We start from the raw sequence: 23913 nt of genomic DNA, 5'->3' as shown, positions 1-23913 counted from the left end.
AGGCAGGTGGAAACAGATGTCCTGTTCGGAACAGGAAAGGGGCCCTTCCTGGGGTTATAGCCAGAGCTTCTGAGACAACAGGAGCTGTCTAGTTCTGATGGAATCTCCAACTGTCTTTCAGAGCAGACCAAGATTTTTTAGTATTTCGTATATATCTGGTAGTATGTGTATGTGCATGTGTGTGGCTTTGGGTGATAGAAAGGGAGGGATGGGAACCAGACTACAATGTCCCAGCCGCCGGGTCGGTGGTGGCACACACCTTTAAATAAAGCACTTGAGAGGCAGAGGTAAGTGGGTCTCCGAGTTTAAGGGCATCCTGGTCTGAAGAGTGAGTTCCATTATAGCCAAGGCTACACAGAGAATCCCTGTCTCAAAAAAAAAAAACTAAAAAACAAAACCAAAAACTACAGTGTCTCTTGGCTGAGTGTGGGCTGATGTTTAAGCCCCTCCCTATGACCCGAATCCTTATGACTAAAAGAAAACCTAGGGCCTTCATCACTGCCATGGGGATCGGCATCTCCCCCCATTTCAATCAGAATAGAATGTAATGGCCTCCAGCCAGTTGGGACTTGTGCACAGCTGGGTTACAGCAAGGATGTGCAAGCTTGCCAGACATTCAGTCTTAGTCACACATGAGATATCAGGGTTCAAGGTGGGCAGAGGTGAGGAAACATGGTTCCTCCTAGCTTCTTGTTCTAGTTTCTCACTCAGCGGAGAGGCAACCTTGCAGGTAATTTTAGTCCAGAGAAAAATCATAGTTTAGTATTATCTTTCATCTCCACTTGCTGGTCTCATTGGCATTGTGGAAAATCAGTTTTGAGAGGCCAGGGGCAGAGGAAAAGAGGGACCTGCTATGTGTCTTCCTCATTATTTCCTGAGCCTCATGGTGACCCAGGAAGCCCAGGAGAGTGGAAGGGTTTTCTACAGATGTGCTCGCTCTCGCTTCTTTATGCTGGGCATCTCCAGAGCTGGAGGTTTCTTCATTGCTCCCACGATGGATAACCTAAGGCCTGGTCCTGCGCTTCAACAGAAGTCTTTCACAGAGGAAGAAAAAAAGCTGAGATGGGTAGCGAGTTGTGACAGTCCAGCAGGTGACACTAAAGGGTTCAGGGCACAGCCCAGGTGATATTTTGGCAACAAAAGCTCCATGCATTCAGAAACAGGCTAGAAGGCTGGCAAGATGGAGCTAGGGTGGTGCTGTGGACCCCGGGCCAGGAGCTTCATCCCTATGAACTCCTGTGAGTCAAGTCAGGATGTAGAAGCAAGAAGGCACTGTGGAGGGTGACTCCAGGGACCCAGCCCAGAGGCAAAAGGCAGGTAGGACTTCAACAAGACTTATGATAGGATTCCCTGAGGAATGTTTTTGGGTGCTGCTAGGAGTGAACTGGGGACTTTTGAGAATTCTGGCAAATCCCTAGGGGAGGGATCCCTGAGCACAATGGTTTGAGGGTGGGTGGAGAAAAGTAGCTATGCAGGGTAGGAAGTGGGAGAGGAGCTGAGCCTGAGGCTAGGATGGTAGCCATGACCTAGCAGGGTTTCCCTCATCAGAAGAGGCCCAGAGCTGTGCTGGCAATAGCACTCATCTGCACTGTGCCTCTAGCGTGCACCAGCCTGCTCAGCCGAGGGGGTTATAGAAGTGACTGACCAGGGAGAGTGAGGAAGAGTGAGTCTGTAAGGTTGGCAGGTGGTGGCGAGTGCCTTTAATGCCAGACTTTGGGAGTTCAAAGCTAGCTTGGTCTACAAAGCAAGTTCTAGAAAAGCCAGAGCTTTACAGAGAAATCCTGTCTTGGGGATGCGGGGGAGGGGTTAGTTGATCACTACACAGGTTCTGGGCAGTCCCCTCAGCATCTTCAACTCCTACTAGAGCATGCAGAGGATGCCCCCACAAGTCAGGGTTTTCAGGGAGGCTCTCTCTATCCAACTTAGGGGATGTAGTATTTATGTTAATGCCTGTTGATCCGTACAGAGTGCTCTACAGTATTTTTTGCAGCTTTCCTGGTATAGCCCCTTCCTCAAAGGCTGTAGAGAACGGGGCCCCACCCCCACTCCCCGGCTTCCCCACCCCACTCTACTGGGCAATGAAGAAAACAGGAGTGTGGAACTGTGATGTGGCTGGTGGAGGGGGGGGGGACTCCCCATCCCAGAGGGGCTGACCTCAGCCTGGGAGGAATGTGCACGAGGGAGGGAAGGAGGGAGGGAGGGCGGGAACGCAGGGGTGGAGCCAGTAGGGGGAGGGCCACAGCAAAAGGCCCAAGGCTCCTGGTGGTGGCCCCTCCTGCCACCCCTCCACCTCAGCTCTGACATGGCCCACTGAAGGGAAGGGCAAGAGGCAAGGAGGGGAGGAACTGATCTTTCCAAAAGGTGGGCCGGGGGTCCCCTGGACTATGGTGGCCAGGCTTGGGGTTTGTGGGTGGGGAATGTCCTGACAGACCCTTGACTTTTTCCCAGATTGCCTGGGGGCAGGTGGTATACTGTTGGGGGAATTGGGCTTCCTGGAGCTCCTAGTCCTCGTGGCAGTGCCTTACCACCCCCTGGCACTAAGCTCCAGTCCTCAGAGTCTCATGACCTAGTGCCCACGTGGCCAGCGGGGGAAGGTTGCAAGGTGGAGCCACCATCGTTGATTGCAAAAGCAGGTGTGATTAGGGAGCCTGCAATCCCACCCAGCCCAGGACACTGGCATGACAGACCAGCACAGCCACCATCAAATGGGTGTTGGGTGTCCTATGGAGCCACCATGCCACCACAGGGAGCCCAGGTGTGGTGCAGAGGTGGCTCGGTGGTGAGGCAAGGTGGGCAGGCAAGTGCAGAGACTTGATGCAACGATCCAGTTATCTCCAAAAGGAAAAGGCAGAGCTTTGGTAGGCTGTACTGTCAATGCACAGTCCGCAGGGAGAACCCAAGCAGACCTGTGCTAGTGGATGTCCCCAGGATAGAGGATCAAGCAGGAGTAGGGACCCCAACTGCCTCTCTGGGTTTCAGACCAAGTCTGCCTTATTCCAGAATCTTTAGAAAGTCCAGCTGTGACACCCGGGTCCTGGCATCTGAGGTGCTGCCTTTTAGAGGAACCCCACCTTAAATCCAGCAGGACGAAACCCAGCACTAGGCAGCAGGAAAGAGATCCGCTCACCTCTCACTCTTCAAGGGAGGAGACATAGCTATGGGAGCAAGTCACCTGGCTAAAGAGGACCAGAGGCAGCTCATGCCCTTGAGCTGGGAAGTGAGAGCCTCCGGTTGTCAGAAAGCTGGTGGGGGCTCTGGCACTGTTTCCTGGTGTGAATACCAGCGCTGGTGCCTGGCATAAAAGAAAAGAGATTGGGTCCTTGAGTATGGAGAACTGGAGTCAGTCTGGGCAGACCAGAGACACAGCAGGGGTGACCAGGGGCCTCCGGGTGGCACTTGCTGCTGGGTGGAAAATTGTAAACAGCCAAAGAATGTTGTTTGCTTGCATGAGGCCAGGGGAAGCTGCCCAGGTCCTTGGGGAGAGGCAGCGAGCCCAGGAGCAGGGTAGGGCCTTATCCTAGAAACCTAGGTTCCTTTCTGAACACCCCTGGCCCTTCTCCCCCAGCGGCTAGACAGGTAGGCCAAGAACACTAGATCCTATAGCTCCTGGAGAGGTAAGTCTCCCCTTATCTCTGTCTGTGTCCCCTTATCTCTGATTGGATGATGCCCAGGCGGTATTAACAAAACTGCACAGTTGCAGTGCCTAGGCACCTGTGCCATTCAACCGTACAGCCGTGGCTGGGGGCCTCCTGACCCCTGAGGGCCATCTTGGGGAGATTGAGGCAACATCCAGCCCTTTAAAGTGCTCCCAAGACTTCAAACAGGGAGTGGTTTTCAGAACAAGCCATACAATAAAACCCCAAGTACTTCCCAGCCTGAGCACCAAAGTCAAGTGTAGGAGTCCGTTCTGTCTGAAAACCGTCTGCTGCACCATTCCTGGCCCAGCCCCTGAGAAGCAGGGGTAGGTGAAGCAAGAAGTTGAGGGCCATCCTTGATTAATAATAAGTTCGATGGCCGGGCGTGGTGTCGCACACCTTTAATCCCAGCACTCGGGAGGCAGAGGCAGGCAGATTTCTGAGTTCGAGGCTAGCCTGGTCTACAAAGTGAGGTCCAGGACAGCCAGGGCTAGACAGAGAAACCCTGTCTCGAAAAACCAAAATAAATAAATAAATAAGTTCGAGGCCAGCCCAGGCTATAGAAGACCCTGGGCTTCAAACATCAAAAGCAACCCTCCAACCCCCTCTCGGGTACATGTTTCTGGGTTTGATGGATAGGGCAGTCTTGCCAGCTTGGAAGAGAGCGGGAGTCCATGGGTCCACGGGTCATTCACCTTTCCAACATCTGCCCCAAGCTCCACCCTAGCTGGGCTCTGAGGATGGGCCCACACTCTCAGCATCTCCTGAGCCTCCCCCCCTCCCCCTTTCCTGCCTGGCTGTCATTGCAGCCACTGCAGGGGGGGGCGGGGGGGAGGCAGCTGAGGTCCAATTGGTAAGAAAGTGACAGGCTGGGGCCCAGAAGAGGAGAGGAGAGCTCCTTCTCTGACCTCTGACCCACTGTCCCAGCCAGTTCCTGGGACCTGAGCTTGCTGCGGAGTGTACAGTCATCCCTTAGCTGTGGAGGGACAGGTAAGGACCTGGGGTGCCTGGCCCACCATTCCTGCTGCCTGCTGCCCAGAACTGTCAGGGACGGTCTCGGCTGATTTTTCCTGCTTTGCCTTATCTCACTGACAGGTTTCTGGAACTATCACCTGGGGCACCCTTCACCTTGAAACCCAGCAGGAGAGAGCCATCTCTACCTGCCCAACCCTTGCTCTCATTCCGCTTCTGCGGGGCCACCGGTCTCCAGCCAGTCCCAGCTGCCTGTGCCGGTCACCCGATCCACCCTGTAGCCCTGCAAACTTTATGGTATTCTGGGCGGTGGCTGGCCTGGTGGAGGCGGGGGCTTCTACTTAAAGGAACCGTCAGAGGGTGCCCTGTGAGCCCTAGCCTGCTTCCCTTCCCCAGGACAAGAGGGGTCAAGGTGGGAGACCCTTGTCAGAGTTCTTGGTGGAGTGTGGGAGGCAGCCGTGTCAGCCTCACAGACTTCTAGTACCTGAGAAGAGGTGCAGGCAAGTGTGAACAGATGAAAGGAAAGGGGGGCGGGCGAGATTCGGGTCCTGGCCTGGGAGGGGTCCAGGAACTGGTATGTGTGTTGGGGGGGGTAGAGAGTGAAGGGATGGGAGATCTTCAACCCAGCCAGCAGCTAATTTCCTTCTTTAATTCACACTGGGACCTTGGCTCGAGTACCGCACTTGTCCTGTGTGATTCTGTAAGGGAGAGCTGTAGGAGCCAGAGACTTGATCTACCTGAGTGTGCCAGGCAAGGCGTCTGGTTCAGTGGAGGGGCTCAACAATGGCAGGGAAACTTAAGACCCTGAAATGGCAGGGACTTTGAGGGCAAATAATTGTTCCACCTGGAGCTTTAAGTGAGCCAGAACGGTCACCTCACACGGGCCTCAGTCCTCTCTTAGGTCTCTGCGTCTCTGGCTCCTTCTAACCCTCAGGCTACAGAGAGGAATCAGTCACAAAAACTGGGCCTGCTGGATTTGGCCTGAGTCTGGATCAGGGCCCTGAGAAGAATAGATGGCACTTGTCAACGGAAGCGATCGACGAGGCTTTTGTGTTCACTTGCATGACAGCTGTGCCTGAACACACACCTGCCATGTGTACATATGTGATTCGTGTGCTGAACAGGCAGATTTAATGCTGGCACACACTTGACTAGATGTATGCACACGGCACCGCGTGTTAAGTATATAGATTTGTACGTCAGCTTATATCTACATAGGTGTGACACCTGCTTGCTCATAGACATGTATGCATATGGACACGCACACACGCTCATGTATACATACATGTGTTCGGGTATGTGTGTTCACAAAGGGACCCTCAGAAATATATTCATATCCGTAGTCACCCACAACCTTGGATCCAGTCCCCAAAGTGCCCCTGCATTTCCCTGCCTGCCTGTCTGTGGGTACATGGCCACCTCTTGAGGCCTCGCCCCCTCCACCCACTCTCGCTGCAGCAACTGCTTTGCTCTTTGCACTTGGTGCCTTCTGGAATGACCACAGGATCTGACTCTCATCTGTCGTCGTCGTCCTTTACTGCCTGGGGACCTTGTCTGCATCATCAGTATCCTTGTCTCTGCCCCAGGCTGGCATGAAGTGGGTGCACAGTGTTTGTGAATTAATGTCTGTGAGTGTGTGTGCGGAGGGTGACGTGGTGGGGCGGGTGCCTGCCAATGCAGGGTGACCCTGAGGGTGTGCCCGGTGTGGGTGTGTCTCTGATTGTGGCCAGGCGGGGCACCCTTGGTGGAGAGGAAACGGTATGCGACCCCCCAGCCTCTATCCCTAGGGGCTGTAATCTGATCCCTTGGGACTCCCCCGTGCCCTCCCACCCGCCCTTACCCTCTCTGCTTTGCTGCGGACTCTTCTCTTCCAGATCCTGGGGCAGAGTCCAGGACTGCTGAAGGCTCCTCCACACACGCCCGCTGAACCCTGAGCGCCCTGAGCTGCCGGCATGGGGCGGGCTGAGGCCGCCGCCATGATCCCAGGCCTGGCCCTTCTCTGGGTAGCAGGGCTAGGGGATACTGCCCCTAACCTTCCCCGCCTTCGGCTCTCCTTTCAAGGTAGGTGCACCTGGCAGATGGAGGGGCCGTCTTGAACAGGAAAAGGGCCCAATATGGAAAGATTTGCTGGTGCCAGTATGCGCATCCTCATTACTTGTTGGGTTGTGGGTATTCTTGGGCCATCTCCAGTTAACCCTGTCCTAGCCTCAGCCCCCAACCTCTCTGCCCACATTCTGCTCATGCTTTCCCAAGGAGGACCCCTACTGTCTCCATAGCAACAGTCCCTGCCTCCGACTCATCCCCCCTACTTCCCCATCCCAAAGCATTCCATGACTCTTCAGTAGTTAAGTCCAGGTTTGGGGACTGTCAGAGCCCCTTTCTTATACTCCTTGCACACAGGGGTGGTCCCTGGGCACAGAGTGGCACTTGCTGGTCAACTCTGCTAAATCCAAGCTAGCGGTAGGATGACAGGGAAGGGACCCCCAGCCTGACATTTTAGGGATGGATTCTGTCCTGTCAGTCGTCTTCCTTTTACCTCTCCTAGAATCCTGCTGTCCATAAGCCTGCCTTCCAGCATGCCAGCCCACTTGCCTACACATGTTTTCCCAAACCTGTTTTCCCCTTTCTGGGGCATGCACCGCCCACCCTGTGACTCTGTACATGCACCCGGGTGGGCCAGTCTTCATACGTGTAAGCTCACATCCACCTACGTGTGTGTCCATGTGTGTGTCTTGGGTCACACAAATAACCTTGGTCTGCAGATAGACGACCAGGCAGGGCCTTGAGGAAGTTCCTGGAACTGTTACGTACTGCGAAGTATCTCTCCCTGCAGAATTACAGGCCCGGCATGGTGTCCGAAGCTTCAGGCTGGAGCGGACCTGCTGTTATGAAGCCTTGCTGGTAGATGAGGAGCGTGGACGCCTGTTTGTGGGTGCTGAGAACCACGTGGCTTCCCTCAGCCTGGACAACATCAGCAAGCGAGCCAAGAAGGTGCCCGGGACCCCTAACCTTACTCAGCATCAGTGCTGGCTCAGGAAAAAGCCTTAGGGTCCCAATCCAATCTGTCTAGACTCTAGAGAATCTCCAAGGGGTGGGCAACTGATAGAGAAACCCCCAAAATAAAGAGTCCTCCAAATCCCTAACCCGTGTTCCCTCCCCATAGCTGGCCTGGCCCGCCCCCGTGGAATGGCGTGAAGAATGCAACTGGGCAGGGAAGGACATTGGTGTGAGTGTGAGCTACTTGAAGGGGAGTGTGCGGAAGAGAGTTGGGCCCCCCATCCCAGGGCTGAGAGAGAGGCTAGCCTGTTATGGCTGGGGTAGGGGCAGGGAGGTCAAGGCAGATAAGGCAGTGACTCAGGGTGGGAGCTCATGTGATTCTTCTCGGGGGGCCTCTGAGTCATAGGGGGAGCTGTGTGTATCTATACTTCCTCATGTAGTTACCCTGTAGGTAGGTTGTCACGAAGGCCACTCAGGTCCCTGTAACTCATGTTAGTACTTCCCTGGGCTGATGCAGAAGAGAGACAGGGTGGGAATGCCCCTAGTGACCTGCAACTCCTTCGGGCTGCCTCCCTGGGGAAAGCCTAACTACACCCGCCCCACCTGCCCACCAGACCGAGTGCATGAACTTCGTGAAGCTGCTGCACACCTACAATCACACCCACTTGCTGGCCTGTGGCACGGGGGCTTTCCACCCAACCTGCGCCTTTGTGGAGGTGGGCCACCGGCTGGAGGTAAGACCAGGACTAGACAGTGGAGAGACGGGAAGGGTGACAAAGGACCTGAAATTAACAACTCCCCTGCCCTACCCCCAGGAACCCATGCTCCAACTGGACCCGAGGAAACTTGAGGATGGCAAGGGGAAGACTCCTTACGACCCAAGGCATCGGGCTGCCTCGGTGCTGGTGGGTGAGTCCAAAGGCTGGCACCCAATAGAACTCTAGAACCCTTTAGAAGTTCTAGAACTTCACATGTCCCAGGAGCACACCCCCCCTCCAGAGCTCATAACTGGCTGAGCACCCCTTTGCCCTGTCTGCAGGGGAAGAGCTGTATTCTGGGGTGGCAGCAGACCTTATGGGCCGGGACTTTACCATCTTTCGAAGCCTGGGTCAGAATCCGAGTCTCCGAACAGAGCCCCATGATTCCCGCTGGCTCAATGGTGAGACACTGTGGGGACCCTGGGAGGGGGCTGCCCTCCTCCGATAAGTGAAGGTGCCACGGAATGAGGAAGCAAGAGAGCCACGTTGAAGTCTTTCCAAGTATCTACTATAATCCCTGAGCCAGAGACACAGAGGCAGAGGCAGGCAGGAGTCTTTGAGTCCATGGGTCTTGGAGCCAGGATATGCTGAAGTACATGCCAGTGGCCGTGCAAGATGAAAGAACAGAAAAGAAAAAAAGGTGTCTGGGTTGAATAAGGGAAGCTACTGTTGGGAGGGGCTTAATAGGGTTATTAATAGCTTCTAGAACACAAGAAAGCCAGCCAACAGAACTGGATGAGCATTCTAGGTAAGGGAAATGATTAGCGCAAACGCCCTGAGGCAAAAAACCAGCAAAGATACGGCTCAAGCAACTAGTATTGATAGGAGACTCAGACTCTCGAGGGCTGGAGTCCTTTAGCATGGGACAGCATGAGAAACTGAAACAGGAACAGGGAGTATTTGATCTGCTAGGGAGGAAGATTTGTGAATGAAGGTGAAAACAGATACCCTATCTCTCCCTCTTTTCCTGGCAAATTGTGGCATGGTCAGAAAGCCCTGCAAAGGGGAGAGGAGCAGCCCGCTTGCGTTTGTAGCTATGGTCTCTACTGCCCCCTCGTGGCTGCTTCTTGCCTTGCAGATGCCGATCATAGGGTGGGTCTTGGAGGCTCTGGTTGTGAGATCCTTGTCATGGACAAGGACCAGGTCCGCTGATACCGTGACTCCTGTTTTGCTAGAACCCAAGTTTGTCAAGGTCTTTTGGATCCCAGAGAGTGAGAACCCTGATGACGATAAAATCTATTTCTTCTTCCGCGAGTCCGCTGTGGAAGCAGCACCAGCAATGGGGCGCATGTCTGTGTCTCGTGTTGGCCAGATCTGCAGGGTAAGGAGACACTAGGCCAATTCATCCCTTGGCTACCTTTGCCCCTGACCCTTTGCCTGCTATGGTCTTGCTCTCATCCCTTCTGATCCTGTGAGCAGAATGACCTGGGTGGCCAGAGGAGCTTGGTCAACAAATGGACCACATTTCTGAAGGCGCGGCTTGTGTGCTCAGTACCCGGAGTTGAGGGTGACACCCACTTTGACCAACTTCGTGAGTGTCTTGAATGAGGGGTAGCATCAGGGGAGGAGTCGGGGTGAAGAGTCCAGGAGCCTGAGGTGTGTGAGCACTGCCCCGCCGCCACCCTTGTCTTTCCCTGCAGAGGATGTTTTTCTTTTGTCCTCCCGAGACCGCCAGACACCTCTTCTCTATGCTGTCTTCTCCACCTCCAGGTGAGGGGCAGGAAGCAGTTCCCTTGGGCAGTCAGTTGAGCTTGCCGGGGTTCCTCACTCTGCTCTCTCCATTGCCTGCAGTGGTGTCTTCCAGGGCTCTGCTGTGTGCGTGTACAGCATGAACGATGTGCGCCGAGCCTTCTTGGGACCTTTTGCTCACAAAGAGGGGCCTACACACCAGTGGGTGTCCTACCAGGGTCGTGTCCCCTACCCAAGACCTGGCATGGTACATTGCTAGGGACCGCTTGCAAGAATCCACTTCAAAGTCTCAAGGGTGGAGAACTTGACTCAGCCTGGCCCTGGGGGTTTTTCTGGGGGTGAGGGTGCAGTGTGATTCCGCCCTTTTGGAAGGGTGGGGAAATGTCACCATCATAAAAGATAGAGCTGTGCCCCTCAGAGCCTGAGGTTCGCCAAGGAAAGGCTCAGATACTCAGGGTCCTTGTCACATCTTACCTTTCATGATCCCAGAGGCTTTGAACGGAGGGCCGACCACAAAACCCTGTACCTCTGCCTGACGCTGATGCACCTTGCCTTCTAGTGCCCCAGCAAGACCTTTGGCACCTTCAGCTCCACCAAGGACTTCCCAGATGACGTTATCCAGTTTGCTCGGAACCACCCTCTCATGTACAACCCAGTCCTGCCCATGGGGGGGCGCCCTCTCTTCTTACAAGTGGGAGCTGGGTACACCTTCACCCAAATTGCCGCAGACCGAGTAGCAGCTGCCGATGGACACTACGATGTTCTCTTCATTGGTACAGGTCAGGGTCTCATCACAATGGCCCATAGGACAGAGAACCCCCTCCAGGTTCCTTGGCCGGGAGGTAGCAGTTGTCCCTGGTCAGTCTAATATCTACATCTTTGCCTGGGCTGTGGCCCCACTTTCTGGAGGCTCCGGTCATTGTTTCAACCCATAACTGTTACTTTTTCATGACCCAATCATGATGAAGGTGGAGACAGTGCACGCATGCGCGTACACACAGACACACACACACACACACACACACACACACAACTTGTTAGGGAAAACCAACAGTCACTCTTTCTTTTCATTTCTTCAGATGTGGGCACAGTGCTGAAAGTGATCTCAGTCCCCAAGGGCAGCCGACCTAATTCTGAAGGGCTTCTCCTGGAAGAGCTGCAGGTGTTCGAGGTAAGGCCTCATCCTTAGTCACCCTAGGACATATCACCTGAAGCCACTAAGCCCTGATCCGCCTGCCCCGCCTCCCTTTCAGGACTCTGCCGCTGTCACCAGCATGCAAATCTCCTCTAAAAGGGTGAGTAACTCAGCTTGGGGAAGAAGTTGTGACCCTGTCCCACAGCCCCCCAGCTGTCTAGCTTTTCCTTGGTTTTCAAAGCCCCGAGTTTCAGGTCTAGCATCTCTTTGCTAGACAGTGTGAACCTCAGTGTTCCCACCTGTCCAGTGGGGAAAAGGCTATCTGACTGAAGGGAACCAGGTAAGGGCTGTCCTCCATCAGACTGGAGACTCTTGTGCCCTCTAGCACCAACTCTACGTAGCATCGCGCAGCGCAGTGGCCCAGATTGCTTTGCATCGCTGCACTGCCCTAGGCCGCGCCTGCGCAGAATGCTGCTTGGCCCGTGATCCTTACTGCGCCTGGGATGGATCAGCCTGTACACGCTTCCAGCCTACGGCCAAGAGGTGGGTTGGTTTGGAGTCTGAATTGGGCTACTGGGAAGGGAGTCTCTGCTACTAGCAGAGAAGGGCTCATAGGTTTTAATGCCTCCCTCAGGCGGTTCCGGAGGCAAGACATAAGGAATGGCGACCCCAGCACCCTGTGCTCTGGAGGTGAGTACCCCATCAGCTTCTATCCTCGGCCCTTGAAATTGCCACATCCAACCTTGCCTTGTCTGAACTTTCACATTTTTGTTTCAAGACTCTTCTCACTCTGTGCTGCTGGAGAGGAAGGTCTTGGGTGTGGAAAGCGGCAGCGCCTTTCTGGAGTGTGAGCCCCGCTCGCTCCAGGCGCATGTGCAGTGGACCTTCCAACGTGCAGGGGAGGCAGCTCACACCCAGGTGTGCCTTGCTCCACCCTTCCTAACCAGGCCCATTTAAGAGAAGCTATGCCCTGCCTAAGGAGGCCTTTGGCCTGTACCTCATACCGTTCAGTGAGTCAGATTCCCTTATCATAGTTTGTCTCATCCTCTACTGTCCTTAGCTGCACCCCACAACCTAGTGATGCCCCAACTGTGCCCACCTAGACTCCTGACCCACCCTCTACCATCTGGAGAGAGAAAGCCCTCAACCCACCCATGCGCGCACTGAGGTTTCTAGTCTACCCAATCCCCCACTCACCTAGATGGACTCATCTTCCAAAGGCTAAGGTCACATACCCTTTTAAAGTGAGTCAATGCCAGCACCCATTTTCCTTGTCCACCTTTGGCTTCCAATGATCCTTGTTTCTGTCCCTTCCCTCACACATAGGTGCTGGCTGAGGAGAGAGTAGAGCGCACTCCTCGGGGGCTGCTGTTGCGGGGGCTGCGGCGCCAGGACTCTGGCGTGTATCTATGCGTCGCGGTTGAACAAGGCTTTTCACAACCACTGCGTCGCCTGGTGCTGCACGTGCTGAGTGCGGCGCAGGCTGAACGACTGGCACGGGCAGAGGAAGCAGCCGCTCCTGCACCTCCTGGCCCTAAACTCTGGTACCGGGACTTTCTGCAGTTGGTGGAGCCAGGCGGTGGCGGAGGTGCAAACTCCCTGCGAATGTGCCGCCCGCAGCCCGGGCACCACTCTGTGGCAGCAGATTCACGTCGTAAGGGTCGCAACAGACGGATGCATGTCTCTGAGCTCCGTGCTGAGCGTGGACCACGTAGTGCAGCTCACTGGTGACTCGGCTGTCCCCACAATGGGACGAGGCTGAATATGACACTCCGAAGAGGGGGCAGACAGATGCCAGGAAGACAAATGAGTTATGGCTGGGCCACACTGAGGTCCTTGGGCCAACAGAGACACCTAACCCTTACATAGGCCCTGACCAAAGGGTAGCTTATTTATTAACAAGATAACCCGGGGATGTAGCCTCAAAGAGTGGCCTAAGCTCAATTCAGGATCTAACCAGAAGGGAGGGGACAGAGACATGGGGTTCCAGAGTGGACCATGAACAGAGAGAGAGTTGTCTTGGGTGGCAGCCCTGGGGAAAGAATTCTCTTTCTTGGGCAGCAAGCAGCAAGCTGTGAACAGATTAGACCGTTGGGTATGGGGTGAGGCAGGCCAACTGTACTAAAGTAACGCAATAAACACATTATCAGCTGACATTGGAATGGCCCCAGCAGACAACAGGTAGTCCTAGACCTTGCTGGGGGCTCTTGGGCATCGCCCTAGGGGTCTCAAGACCTGCATTTTCCTCATCCAAGAAGGCTAAAGTGAAGATTAAACGTGTTATTAGACGATTATGCTGGTTCCCGTGAGCCTCTGGGGTACTGGCAATACACAGTGCATTAGTGGCAGGACCAAGCTCTCTGAAGTAAAACCGATACTGGCTGTTGTGGGCAAGGATGTATTAATTCACTGAACGGGTGACGTTTGAGCTGAATAAGAAGGAGCCAATCACCAATGTCTGGTGACAGAACACTCTTGGGATAGAAGAACCAGGGCAAAGTCGTGGAGCAGGGGACAGACCCTCCAAGTCTACGGAACAACCAGGAGGCTGATATGGTTATGGCACTTGGACTCCCGATGGTTTGGAAGGTAGATCCCACCACCCCTGCTTTTCATCGTTGAGAAGCTGAACAGAGTCCACCCAGACTAAGGCCTGCAAGCTGGACCAGCACCCTTCAAGAGAGCCACGTGCCTCTCTCCGTGGCCCATCAAGCCCTTGTGGAGGGGAGAGGGAGGACCCAAACCTCTTGTGTTTAAGTGCTTTAGCCATGCTTCTACATTTTTATTCTCAGTACAGTTGGCCAGGAACCCTTGTTCCTGTTTTACAGATGAAAAAGTGGAGGCCACTCCTAAAGTTCTTTTAACCTAAGGTTATATACTATGTTTAATACTAAACATAGCAGTTTCTAGTCCCAGTTCTTTCCACTGGCCAGCATGGGTGCCCACTTGTAGGGCTACCAGATCCCTATGGCATTGGGCTCCAGTTGTGTCGCACCCTACCCCCACTATCTTGTATTAGATGGTCACACAGTGGTGGTGGGTGGTTATCGCCCGTTTGCTGGAAGGAGATGGCTGGTATGTGGGAGTGAGGGATGGCTGAGTGGACTGTGCAGGAATCCTTTTCTACCATGCTACACGGTGCATGCTACATGGTGCATGCTGCATGCTGATCTGCGAGATGAAAGCCCCCAAAGTCTAGGTGGGTATAGAGTTGGTATGGTTTTCTGAGAAGTTCCTTGTGCCCATGTGCTAGCAGCTCTTGGCTGAGCCCCTTCACCAAGTAGGTAGTCTAGGGCAGCCCGTCTAGGTCACTCTGCCCCTTTCATGGATCGGAGCTGCCCCCTCTAAATATAGTCCAGGAAAAGTGAGCTCAGGCCTATTTTAAGAGCAGGTTGGGAGGCAGCCAGGCCTCTCCCAGAATCTGAAAGGAGCCATTGCTCTCTTTGTCAAGTTCTGCTACTGGGCACTCTCATTGGGCCCTGACTACCTACCGACTGCCATGCCTGAGGAGACCCTAGAAGGTAGGAGAGGGTGGCCACTGGGGAGAACAAGGCTCTAGTTCTACGGCTCACGGCGAGACCTGGCTTCATGGGAAGACCTCTCGGTCTTTTTGTACCCCACTCCTAGGGACCTACCCCTATGCATGGAGAAAGAATGCATCCGTCATACTTAGAACTCCTCCCCCCCTAAGGTCCTGCCTCAGGGAGGGATTCAAAGCTCTCCACTTAGGAGTGGGTCAGCTATAGGCTGTGCCCAAGTAGGTGTGGGCATCTGGGGGAGCTCCCAAGCAGTTCAGATCTTCCTTCAGCGGAGCCAGGATTGGGGTGAAGACCGGTTCTGGGGAGCATTTGGACATCTGGCCCAGGAGACGATGAGGTAGGCAGGCCTGCTGCGAGTGTCTTAGCCTGGTCAAGACTTACACTTAGCCGGTCAAGTGCCTTTACCTGCTGAGCCATCCTGTCCCCCCTAAATATTTTATACTGCAGAGAAAGGGCCTGCCCTCTGCTAAAGGATGATGTTAACCTTTTTGGGGTGAGAGGGGGAGACTTAACTATAACATCTACCATGTGTCTTTTTCTATAGCAAATGAAACATGTTCAAATATAAAGTATTGGAGACGCACAGTGAGGAGCAGAGGGGATTTAATGTGACCTGCAGTCCATCACCCAGGCTCAAGGACTGACAGCTTCTGGTTTTGTTTGAACTGCTTGTGAGCATGTCATGGGGCAGCTTCAAGCATGTCATAAAGGCTGAGTTACTGTCCGGAGATGGGAGGACCCAGAGGACCCAAAGCCATCCTTCCCCAGGGCTGGGCTACACTGTTACCTGCGTTCCTGGCAGGCATCTGGAGTTGGGGCAAAACCAGACAACAACATCCAATAAAAGACCTTGGCAGTGCACACTCAAGAGGCAGAGACAGGAGGATCTCTGTGAGTTCAAGGCCAGCCTGGTCTATATTCTGAATTCTAGGCAGCCAGGTCTACATAGTGAGTCCCTGTTTCAAAACTAAATACCCAGTCAACATCAGCAGAAAGTGTAATTATAGTTATTTAGAAATCACAAGTATTTTGATAATAGTTGAAATGCTGAGGCAGAAGGATCACTTGAACTAACCAGGTACTCAAAACCAGTCTGGGAGCTTTCTGAGACTGTCTTAAACAGGGGAGGTGTGGGGAGGGACAAGATGGCTCAGTGATTGAAAGTACCTGCTGTATAACCAGAAGATCTGAATTCAGACCCCAGTGACCACGGAACAAGCCAGGTGTGGTCTCGTGTGCCTTATAACCCCAGTGCTGTGTGCACTGGGACATGAGGACAGGAAGGACACTGGAGCTTACTGGTTGCTACCCTTGTCTAAAAACAAACAAACAAAAAAACCTATAGAAACAAACAAACAAACCAAATAGCAAAGCTGGGTAGAGATGCACACACTTTTTTTTCCCCCCCGAGACAGGGTTTCTCTGTATAGCCCTGGCTGTCCTACTCACGCTGTAGACCAGGCTGGCCTCGAACTCAGAAATCGGCCTGCCTCTGCCTCCCAAGTGCTAGGATCAAAGGCGTGCACCACCACTGCCCAGCGAGATGCACACACTTAATACCAGTAATAGGTAGGCTGAGGTAAAAGAATTTCGAGTTTAAGCCCATCCTAGCTTAGGCTACGCAATGAGTTCCAGGCCAGCACAGTGAGTCGCTATCTCAAAACAAAACAAAATCTGAAATAAATATAACCATAAGGGAACCACAGTCAGCGACTAAATAGGCAGAACCTGTAAACGGTAATTACACACACGTTGGTCAGGCTCCCTAGGCAGCAATCAAGACAAGCTGTTTCTCATCTCTCAAGTTAGCAAATATATGTAAAGGTGTGGGCATACAGAATCTGGGGATAGTTCTGTGAAGAACTTGTCTAGGATGCTTGAAAGACCTGAGTTTCATTTCTCCGGGGCCAGGATGTGTGTGAAGACTGTCCCACGACATGCTCAGAAGCAAGTCCAAAATCAGATGCTTGTATGCCAGTCTTTATGTCTGGGAGGTGAACTGCAGATCACGGGGTACACACTTCTGATCCCAGGCAGGTCTGGTGAGGTAGAGAGAGTTCCTGGGGCTCCGTAGTTAGTGAGTCTAGGTTATTTATTGGGTTCCAGTGCTAGGTCAGCATGGCTTCTGCACCACACACACACACATTTTTCCCACAGTGGGATGGCTAATGGTGGCCATGTTGTACTGCTGGGCTCTAGACAGGCCTTTTAGAAGACAGTTTTGATGATAGCTTCAAAGAGAACTCTCAGTTCTTTGGGCCCCATGATTTCCACTTCTGAGAATTGTCCTCAGTAACTTTCAGGAAAGTGGGGAAAGCCTTCGTATTTAATGATGGATGTCCTGGGGGGTAATTTCCACAGAGAATTGGAAACTACCTAAATGCCCAGATAGCCTCAGAGGGAGACCAGAGGGAGGAGCCCTTTAAGTTAGATGAAACTGTTAAGAAAAAAGTGGACTCCTGCGGCGCTGTTGAGTGCAAACAGCAGGACTCCCATAAGAGGCTGAATCACTGTCTGTTAAGGCAGACCGGAGGCCAGGAGGAATAAGCAGGCAAACCTGGGAAATGCTTCAATGTGACCATGGGAGCATGGAGTCCCTATGCACAGACTAAAGCCTTTGGAGCTCTGGACCCAAACTAAGGGTCACCCCTGAAATTGTAGGGAATTTGGAACCAAATGTCACAGGTGCAGTTCCCATATGTCCCAAGTCTCTGCAACCTACAAAGGAATTGATTGCTCCAATTGTCCCACCACCCCTGTAGACACCGTGTTGCCAATGCAGAACCAGAGGAACAGGGGAACGCTGGCTCCTAACCATGTGCAGGAGGTGCGTCTGCACCGAGTGGAGTCCATCAGTGACCTACACAGCGGAGGTAAGGGAGCTCAGGCAGGAAGTGAGATGGATGCTGTGGGTACCACCTTCCCAATGGACTGATGGACCGGTTCTCCCTGCAGGCTCCCTACGACCCTGTCTGGTGGAGGAGGCACAGGCATGGGAGGAGCTTCTGGGTGTCTTACCACCATCGCTGTGCACCCACGCTGGCTGCAGCCCTGTGTGTGGCCGTGGGGGCTTCCTTCTGCTGCTGGTACTGCTGGTGTTCACCTGCCTGGCGCTGGCCACCGTGGCTGTCTATCTAAGTGGTAGGGACAGGCAGGACCAGGAACCCAGGGCAACTGGAAATGAAGCAATAAAGGGTGGGGCATGGGCCAGTGGGCAAACCCTGACACAGGACTGTGTGGGGATCTGGGGAGGCATGCAGTCATGACAAGGTCCCACAAATGTCTTCTCATCCCCAGTGCTGCAGAGCGAATCCCTGAGGGTGTTGGCTCACACGCTGCGCACACAAGAGGAGACTCTGCTCAAATTGCGTCTGGCTAGCCTCAGCCAGCTAAGAAGGCTCAACTCCAGTGAGGCTCGGGCACCCAGCTGAGATGCCATCTGTATGTGAGACTGTGGGGAGGGGGAAAGGGGCTTTTAGCAGGTCTCTGTTCTCTCACTGATGGCTTCATCTACACTACTCCTTGGTGAGATTTCTGTACAAGCCTGATGTAACCCCACAGCTTCCTGTCTCTCTTGACCTCTTCAGGCCAGGCCTGACCAAGCCTTCTGGTGCCAGGGCCCTGCTTTGGATAGCCAAAGGTCAGAGGATGGGGCACCAGTCTTTTCCTGGCACCTCTTGTCAGCACCCTCTGGCCACCCCCAGATAGGAGGTTCAGAAGTCTAGAAATAGCTGCCCGGCTCAACCACCCACTCTGCCAGGCCTCCCAGTGGGGGGTCCAGTCTCAGCTCTCAGAGGGGGAACTACATGTCCTGCCATGGAGGACAAAGGTGAGGTAGAGATCTTAGCTGCCGCCAAACCTGGGGTGGGAGACGGGAGGGAGAGAGTGCAGGCAAGACTCAGGATAAAGGCCACAGGGGACTAAGTATCATTTAATTCTCTCTTATCTTTAATAAACCAGCACACACATCCATTATAGGCAGCTTTGCCTACCCTACGCCATGGTGCCAGACCCCCAAGGGAAGCAGCCCCAGTGGGGGGGCAAGGTCTATAAAACAGGGATGGTCCTTTCTCACCACCCGCCCCGCCCGTTAGTCCTCCAGGACCGGCACACATTTGGTTTTACCTGAGACAGGACAGAAAGAGGCCACAGCCACAGGGCTGAGTGCACATACAAAGGGCTTGAGTCTAAGTGTCCTGATCCCTTGACCCTCCCACATTTGTCTATTTTTGGTTTCATCATTAAAAAAATAAAGTGACAATCACTGGCAGGGACCAGTTCTTGCACTATCTTCTGTTAAAAATATGGTATGGTATGGGTAGCCTTCTCGTTGGCCAGTCTGATTCACAAGATATCTGCCCGCTTGTCCCTTGCACGACTCCGGGCCTTGGTCCGGGCTTTGAAGGCTGCAGCATTGTAAAGGTGCTGTCGAAGAGGCAAAGAAGGGAGCACGGTGAACCGAGAGCCCACTCGCAGAGCTATGCCCCTGGGTAACAGAAGGCAAGATAAAGGCGTCCAAGGTGCAAACCTTTTCAAAGCGTGAAATCTTGCAGGCCTTCAGGGCAGCAGCATCCAACACTAGCACAGGGCCCAGGCCAAAGATGTCACGGAGAAGCTCATTGTTCTGAAAACAAGGCAATTAGCTACGGCCAGTCTGAAGCAGTCAGGCTATGTGGCCCTCCCCCTGTCCCCTCACCTGGAGGTGATAGTGCATGCCGGAGCCCAACACATCTTTGAAGGCTGTGTAGATACGATGGCGAGCCCAGCTGTCTATGTAGAGCACTTCCAGTCCGAAGCGGACTGTCTCCTCCTCACATTCACCACCCTGTAGAGGAGAGAGCCCATGATTGGGATTGGCTGCCATGCCTGGGACAGGTATGTGTATGTGCGCACGAGTACATGAGAGAAAGAGAGAGAGAGAGACAGACAGGCAGGGTCTATGAAGCCCCAGCTGTCCCGGAATTTACCAGCATGCCCCTGCCTCCTAAATGCTGGGATTACAGGTGTGGGCCACCATGCCTAACCCCTGGGGACACATTTTTAAGGGTCACTCATGTCCTCACACACACCTCAACAAAGTGCAGCACAGCTCGGAAAATGGAGCGCTGGCGCCGCCGGTCAATCTTGGCACGGTACTTATTGCTGTCGGTGGCTAGGGTACGCAGAGATCCACAGAGGGCCTCCATGTCTTCATAGACGAAGTCCTCCTGTGTGGGACAATGGAGGTATGGGGTGGGAGATTGAGTTCTGCTGGAACTGAGCAAAGTGCTCCCCAGAGTTTTTCTTCCACTCACTGCTCTCCTCCTCCTAACCCCTCCTCGGCCTCTCTCAGCTTTCACCTCTACTCAAAACCCCCACTATAGACTAGCATGTGCGTGTGTTAAGAGTTGGGGGTCACCTCCCCTGCAAGATGACCCAAGACTGCTGGGTCTTGTTTGTTTGTGGCACATTCTGCAAACAGCCTGGGATGGTCACAGGTGCCAGCGGGCTCTTCCTACTGTCCCTCGCACCTCAACGTCCCGGGCAAGCTCAAAGAGTAGCGCGATGGCTTCACCAGCAGCAATCCGCAGGTTCACACTTTCACTGGACAAGAGCTGGGGCAGCCGGGGCAGCTGCCTACAGAAAGGGCAAGCTAAGCTTCGCAGATGGGTTGAGGGTCCCTTCACAAACTCCCTCTCCCTCCCAATAGGCAGCAGCCCCTACCTGTCAAGGATATGGCTGATGTGGGTACCAGGACAGATGGTGAGCAGCAATGCCCAGGCCTGCAGGGCAGCACAGAGAAGGCCATGGAGGCTGGTGGGAACCAGAGACGCCATAGAGCCACTAGTGCCACCGGACCAGCTGAAAACACCTTCCAAGCAGGCCAAGCAAGAGACCAGGTCCTAGGAGCACAGGGAGACAGGTGTGGCTCACAGACAGAGCTACTGAGCCAAGTTGCTCTACCACTTGTGCCCAAAGTCCACTTACCTGGACGTCGGTGGCAGCCACATAGCAACCCAAGCCAAGAGCAGAAGCACACTGTTGGAAAGAGGACAAAGCTAGGCCACCACCGGTCAACATCAGGAACATCGTATAAGTGGAGAATCTGAAGACAGGTAGAGCCCAACCCCCTGCCTGGGCATGAGGGACTGATGGGCGTGGAAATACTCACATGGAGCCGGGCAGTGGGGCTTGCTGTACTGTCACTGAGCACCGAGATGAGCAGGGGCTGCAGGCTACGGAACAGCTCCTCACCCTTGGGTCCAGGGCCCAACTGCACACAGAGAATGCCTAGCACAGCAGCAGCCAGAGCCTGTTCTTCACCCTTCCCTACAGGATGCTTTCCAGTTAGCGCATGCGGCAAGCGGCAACACCTGCCTAGCTAGGGTTCCCCAAGTGCCCAGGAATCGACCTTTCTTAAGGCACTTTTCCAGGGCATCCGCCAGAGTGAGGCTGCGCTCCAGCAGAAAGTCCGGAAGTAGGCGGGAGGCCAGGGCCAGGCGCAGGCTCTCCAGGGCTCCTTGACGGGTCTTGGCACTGGGAGGCGATAAAGGGTTCACGTGGGTGACACACCCTTGGTTCCATTTGTCATCGGCTGAACGCCCCCCCCCCCCCCCCGCGAGTGTCGAGGCTGGCCAGCAGCCAGAGGTACCTCTTGTCAGTCAGGCAGTCCACATAACCTTTCAGCTTCTCCTCCAGGTTTTCCTGCTGGCTTTGTTCATCCACTGCTTCCCCACCTGCAAAGCCAGCTGGTCATCACTGGATCCTGCCCCCGTCCAGTGGAGCCCTCACTGAGCCCCTGTCAAATGTCAATTTGCTCTCACCCAGGCAGTCCTCTGCGGTGGTGCTGAGAAGGCTGGGACAGTCACTGGTGGTACTCCGGGCCTCACTGGCCGCTTCATCCTCACTGGAGCCAGAGTCAGCCTGGGTGCTACTCCTGGCACCTGGGGACATAAAATCCCAATCTGACCAGCTTCTACCGGTGAGGGATGACTCAGGGCATCTCAGTTAACTTCATCAATGCTATCCCATCTCAGAGATGAGCAAACCAAGGCCTGACACCTGGGACTTGAATTAGGAAGCAGAAAAAAGGGAAGAAAGTCTATCTGCTAGAGAACACAGGAGCTAGGCCTACCCAGGGACAACCTGGCAGACTTGGCGAGTGGGGACCCCAGGAAGGCATAGCCTTTGTTTTTCCTCTCTCAGATAGGGTTTCTTTGTGTAGCATTGGCTGTCCTGGAACTAGCTCTGTGGTCCAGGCTGGCCTTGAACTCACAGAGATCCACCTGCCTCTGCTTCTCCAGTGCTTAAAGGTGTGTGCTATCTCTGCTTGGTGGACACAGTCTGTTTAAGGACAGCAGGAACCAGAGTGGCAGAAGGGACTGGGATGAGTCCCAGGGAGGCCTGTGGCCCACTCTAGGTTATGGTCAAAAGGGGATAATGTAAAGGTTAGGGATCAGGTTATAGGACTAGGCAGGCTCAGGGGTTTAAACCGAGCCTAGGTCTTATGTTCTCCATTGGGCTATACCATTAGCGCCCCCTGCCCCTCATTAGAGCAGAGGTAAACTTTGACCAGTTTCCCAGACTCTACAGTGTGGACAACAAAGTACGCCCCTTGGTGTAGCAGGTAAAGACAAGTAACTGGCAATGGCTCTGCTCCAGGCCATGGCACTCACTAGGCTACCAACTCTGGGAGTAGCAGAGGCCCAGGTCCCTGCGGGTGTGCTGGGCACTCTGTGTTTCAAATATATTGTTTTCTGAGCTTCCTTCGGTCCACTCAGGGCCACCAACTTTAGGTATAGACACGATGGTGCCTCTGAGCCTTGGAAGACCAGAAGCTCTTGACCGGGTGTCATAGGGACTCTCAAAGTGTCAGTAGGGCAGGAACAGACAGACAGCTTGTGAACTCTCTCCAGGGCTGAAGACTGGCCTTAAATAGGGCAGCTATTATGGTAGGCACCCTGGACAGGTTCTGACCCAGTAGGAGTCCTTACACCTTAGGGACCACTAACATTACTTGCCTGTAAAAAAAATGTTCACCCCACACGTTGATTTCTGTTCACCTCTTCTCTTACTATCCTACTTGTCAAAACCACCTGGACGGTCTCATCTGCCGAACTGTATTGTGGTCCCTTTGGCTGCTGGACCCTTGCACCAGGTTCTTTACCATCTCAGGAGCTCCCCTCACAGAGCCTGCCATGATTCTAAGACCACTCGGTAAGTAAATGCTTTCAGTACTAGTCCTTGTGGAACTGTCACCACCCTACTAAATGCCCCGAGACCCAAGCCACATTAAGGTAGCTGTCAGGTCAAAAATATGCTGGGCAGGCACTCTTTTTCAGCAGTTACTTGTTTAACGCAACAGGTCATACTTCTGGTTGAGGCTGATAAGAAGTCTCCAGGCTGCTTCGGGCTCTCTGGATGTCCTCCGGGTCTCTCGTCCAATTGATAGGGCCCCAATTCTCTACCTTTCCAATCACACTTCCCCGTTTTACAGAACAGACAAGGTCTCTCTGCTAATTTCCTTGTGCAGCCTACCAAATGCACTACTAGAATTTAGCAAAAGGGTTGGCTTTACGCTCTTTCTGGTGTGGTTGTCTACCCCAGTAGCGACGAGAAAACCTAGGTCCTTAATGCTGGTCAAATCATCGTTGCGGCGCGGGATTTCGAAAAACAGCTGGCAATGTGCTCAAGTGAGGCGCACACGTGGCCAAAGCCAGCTGGGGCACGTGCGAGCCTTAGCAGAGTTCTGGGAGGTCACGCTGGGCTGATCTGGGAAGATTCACCAACTCAGGTCCCTCAATGACATCGAAGGGGAACCACGGAACACCCCCGCTCACTACTTAACAGTTCTACTGGAGCCCCCGGACTCACCTCCTCCACGGCGCTGACCGCCCTTGCGGAGCGCATTGCCCTTCCGAGCACGAGGCATTCCTGGAACCCGGAATTGGGGACACGGGAAGGGGGCACGGGGTCAGGGACCCGGAGGGCGGGAACTCCAAACCAGCGAAACGCTGGCCCGTGTGCTGAGCTGAGACTGGCGAGGACGACAGGAGCCACACGCCGCGCGCGCCACCATCTTCGTGAGGCGCCCCGCCCTGTCAAATGGGTCGCTGGGAAGGTGAGTTCCCCGCCACCAAGTTCAGATCCACATACACGCGGCCGAAACTACTATCCCCAGGCGTCAGCGTACACAGATTAGCACCGCC

The 23913-nt window shown here is 54.0% G+C and overlaps 3 protein-coding genes across 9 annotated transcripts; 2 read left to right on the top strand and 1 right to left on the bottom strand.

The window, feature by feature from the left end:
- Positions 1 to 1297: 1297 nt before the first annotated feature.
- On the top strand, positions 1298 to 13727 carry Sema3b (semaphorin 3B). 6 transcript variants are annotated; one of them, XM_085827996.1, is made up of 22 exons: positions 2263 to 2361; positions 4563 to 4625; positions 4731 to 4904; positions 5004 to 5107; positions 6066 to 6204; positions 6482 to 6668; positions 7441 to 7598; positions 7771 to 7833; positions 8219 to 8338; positions 8420 to 8513; positions 8644 to 8763; positions 9538 to 9683; positions 9782 to 9893; positions 10003 to 10072; positions 10154 to 10298; positions 10611 to 10830; positions 11131 to 11222; positions 11305 to 11346; positions 11572 to 11729; positions 11821 to 11876; positions 11965 to 12104; positions 12513 to 13727. In XM_085827996.1, the coding sequence occupies exons 6-22, from the start codon at positions 6560 to 6562 to the stop codon at positions 12915 to 12917; spliced, it is 2250 nt and encodes a 749-aa protein (XP_085684122.1). In that variant the 5' UTR covers positions 2263 to 2361; positions 4563 to 4625; positions 4731 to 4904; positions 5004 to 5107; positions 6066 to 6204; positions 6482 to 6559; the 3' UTR covers positions 12918 to 13727. The 6 variants fall into 6 exon arrangements, with proteins under 6 accessions (XP_029337170.1, XP_085684122.1, XP_085684123.1 ...); XM_029481310.2 differs by lacking the exon at positions 2263 to 2361 and adding an exon at positions 1298 to 1317 and having other exon boundaries at positions 4731 to 5107; XM_085827997.1 differs by having other exon boundaries at positions 4731 to 5107; positions 6066 to 6235.
- Positions 13728 to 14605: 878 nt separating this feature from the next.
- Positions 14606 to 18524, top strand: Lsmem2 (leucine rich single-pass membrane protein 2). 2 transcript variants are annotated; one of them, XM_021171207.3, is made up of 4 exons: positions 14606 to 14707; positions 17488 to 17598; positions 17681 to 17866; positions 18023 to 18524. In XM_021171207.3, exons 1-4 carry the CDS (start codon positions 14686 to 14688, stop codon positions 18154 to 18156), a joined length of 453 nt encoding a protein of 150 aa, XP_021026866.1. In that variant the 5' UTR covers positions 14606 to 14685; the 3' UTR covers positions 18157 to 18524. The 2 variants fall into 2 exon arrangements, with proteins under 2 accessions (XP_021026866.1, XP_029337177.1); XM_029481317.2 differs by lacking the exon at positions 14606 to 14707 and adding an exon at positions 14738 to 15062.
- Positions 18525 to 18629: 105 nt separating this feature from the next.
- On the bottom strand, positions 18630 to 23874 carry Ifrd2 (interferon related developmental regulator 2). The gene is made up of 12 exons (XM_021172203.3): positions 23579 to 23874; positions 21529 to 21648; positions 21357 to 21441; positions 21117 to 21241; positions 20877 to 21034; positions 20693 to 20743; positions 20429 to 20607; positions 20236 to 20341; positions 19795 to 19932; positions 19422 to 19550; positions 19254 to 19349; positions 18630 to 19150 (listed from the first exon to the last, which is right to left on the bottom strand). The coding sequence occupies exons 1-12, from the start codon at positions 23634 to 23636 to the stop codon at positions 19070 to 19072; spliced, it is 1326 nt and encodes a 441-aa protein (XP_021027862.1). The 5' UTR covers positions 23637 to 23874; the 3' UTR covers positions 18630 to 19069.
- Positions 23875 to 23913: the final 39 nt, after the last annotated feature.

This window comes from Mus caroli, unplaced genomic scaffold (genome assembly GCF_978045245.1).
Source record: "Mus caroli unplaced genomic scaffold, Mus_caroli_1 scaffold_11, whole genome shotgun sequence".
NCBI classification, from domain to species: Eukaryota; Metazoa; Chordata; class Mammalia; order Rodentia; family Muridae; genus Mus; species Mus caroli.
This window is presented reverse-complemented; position numbering and strand designations above follow the sequence as displayed.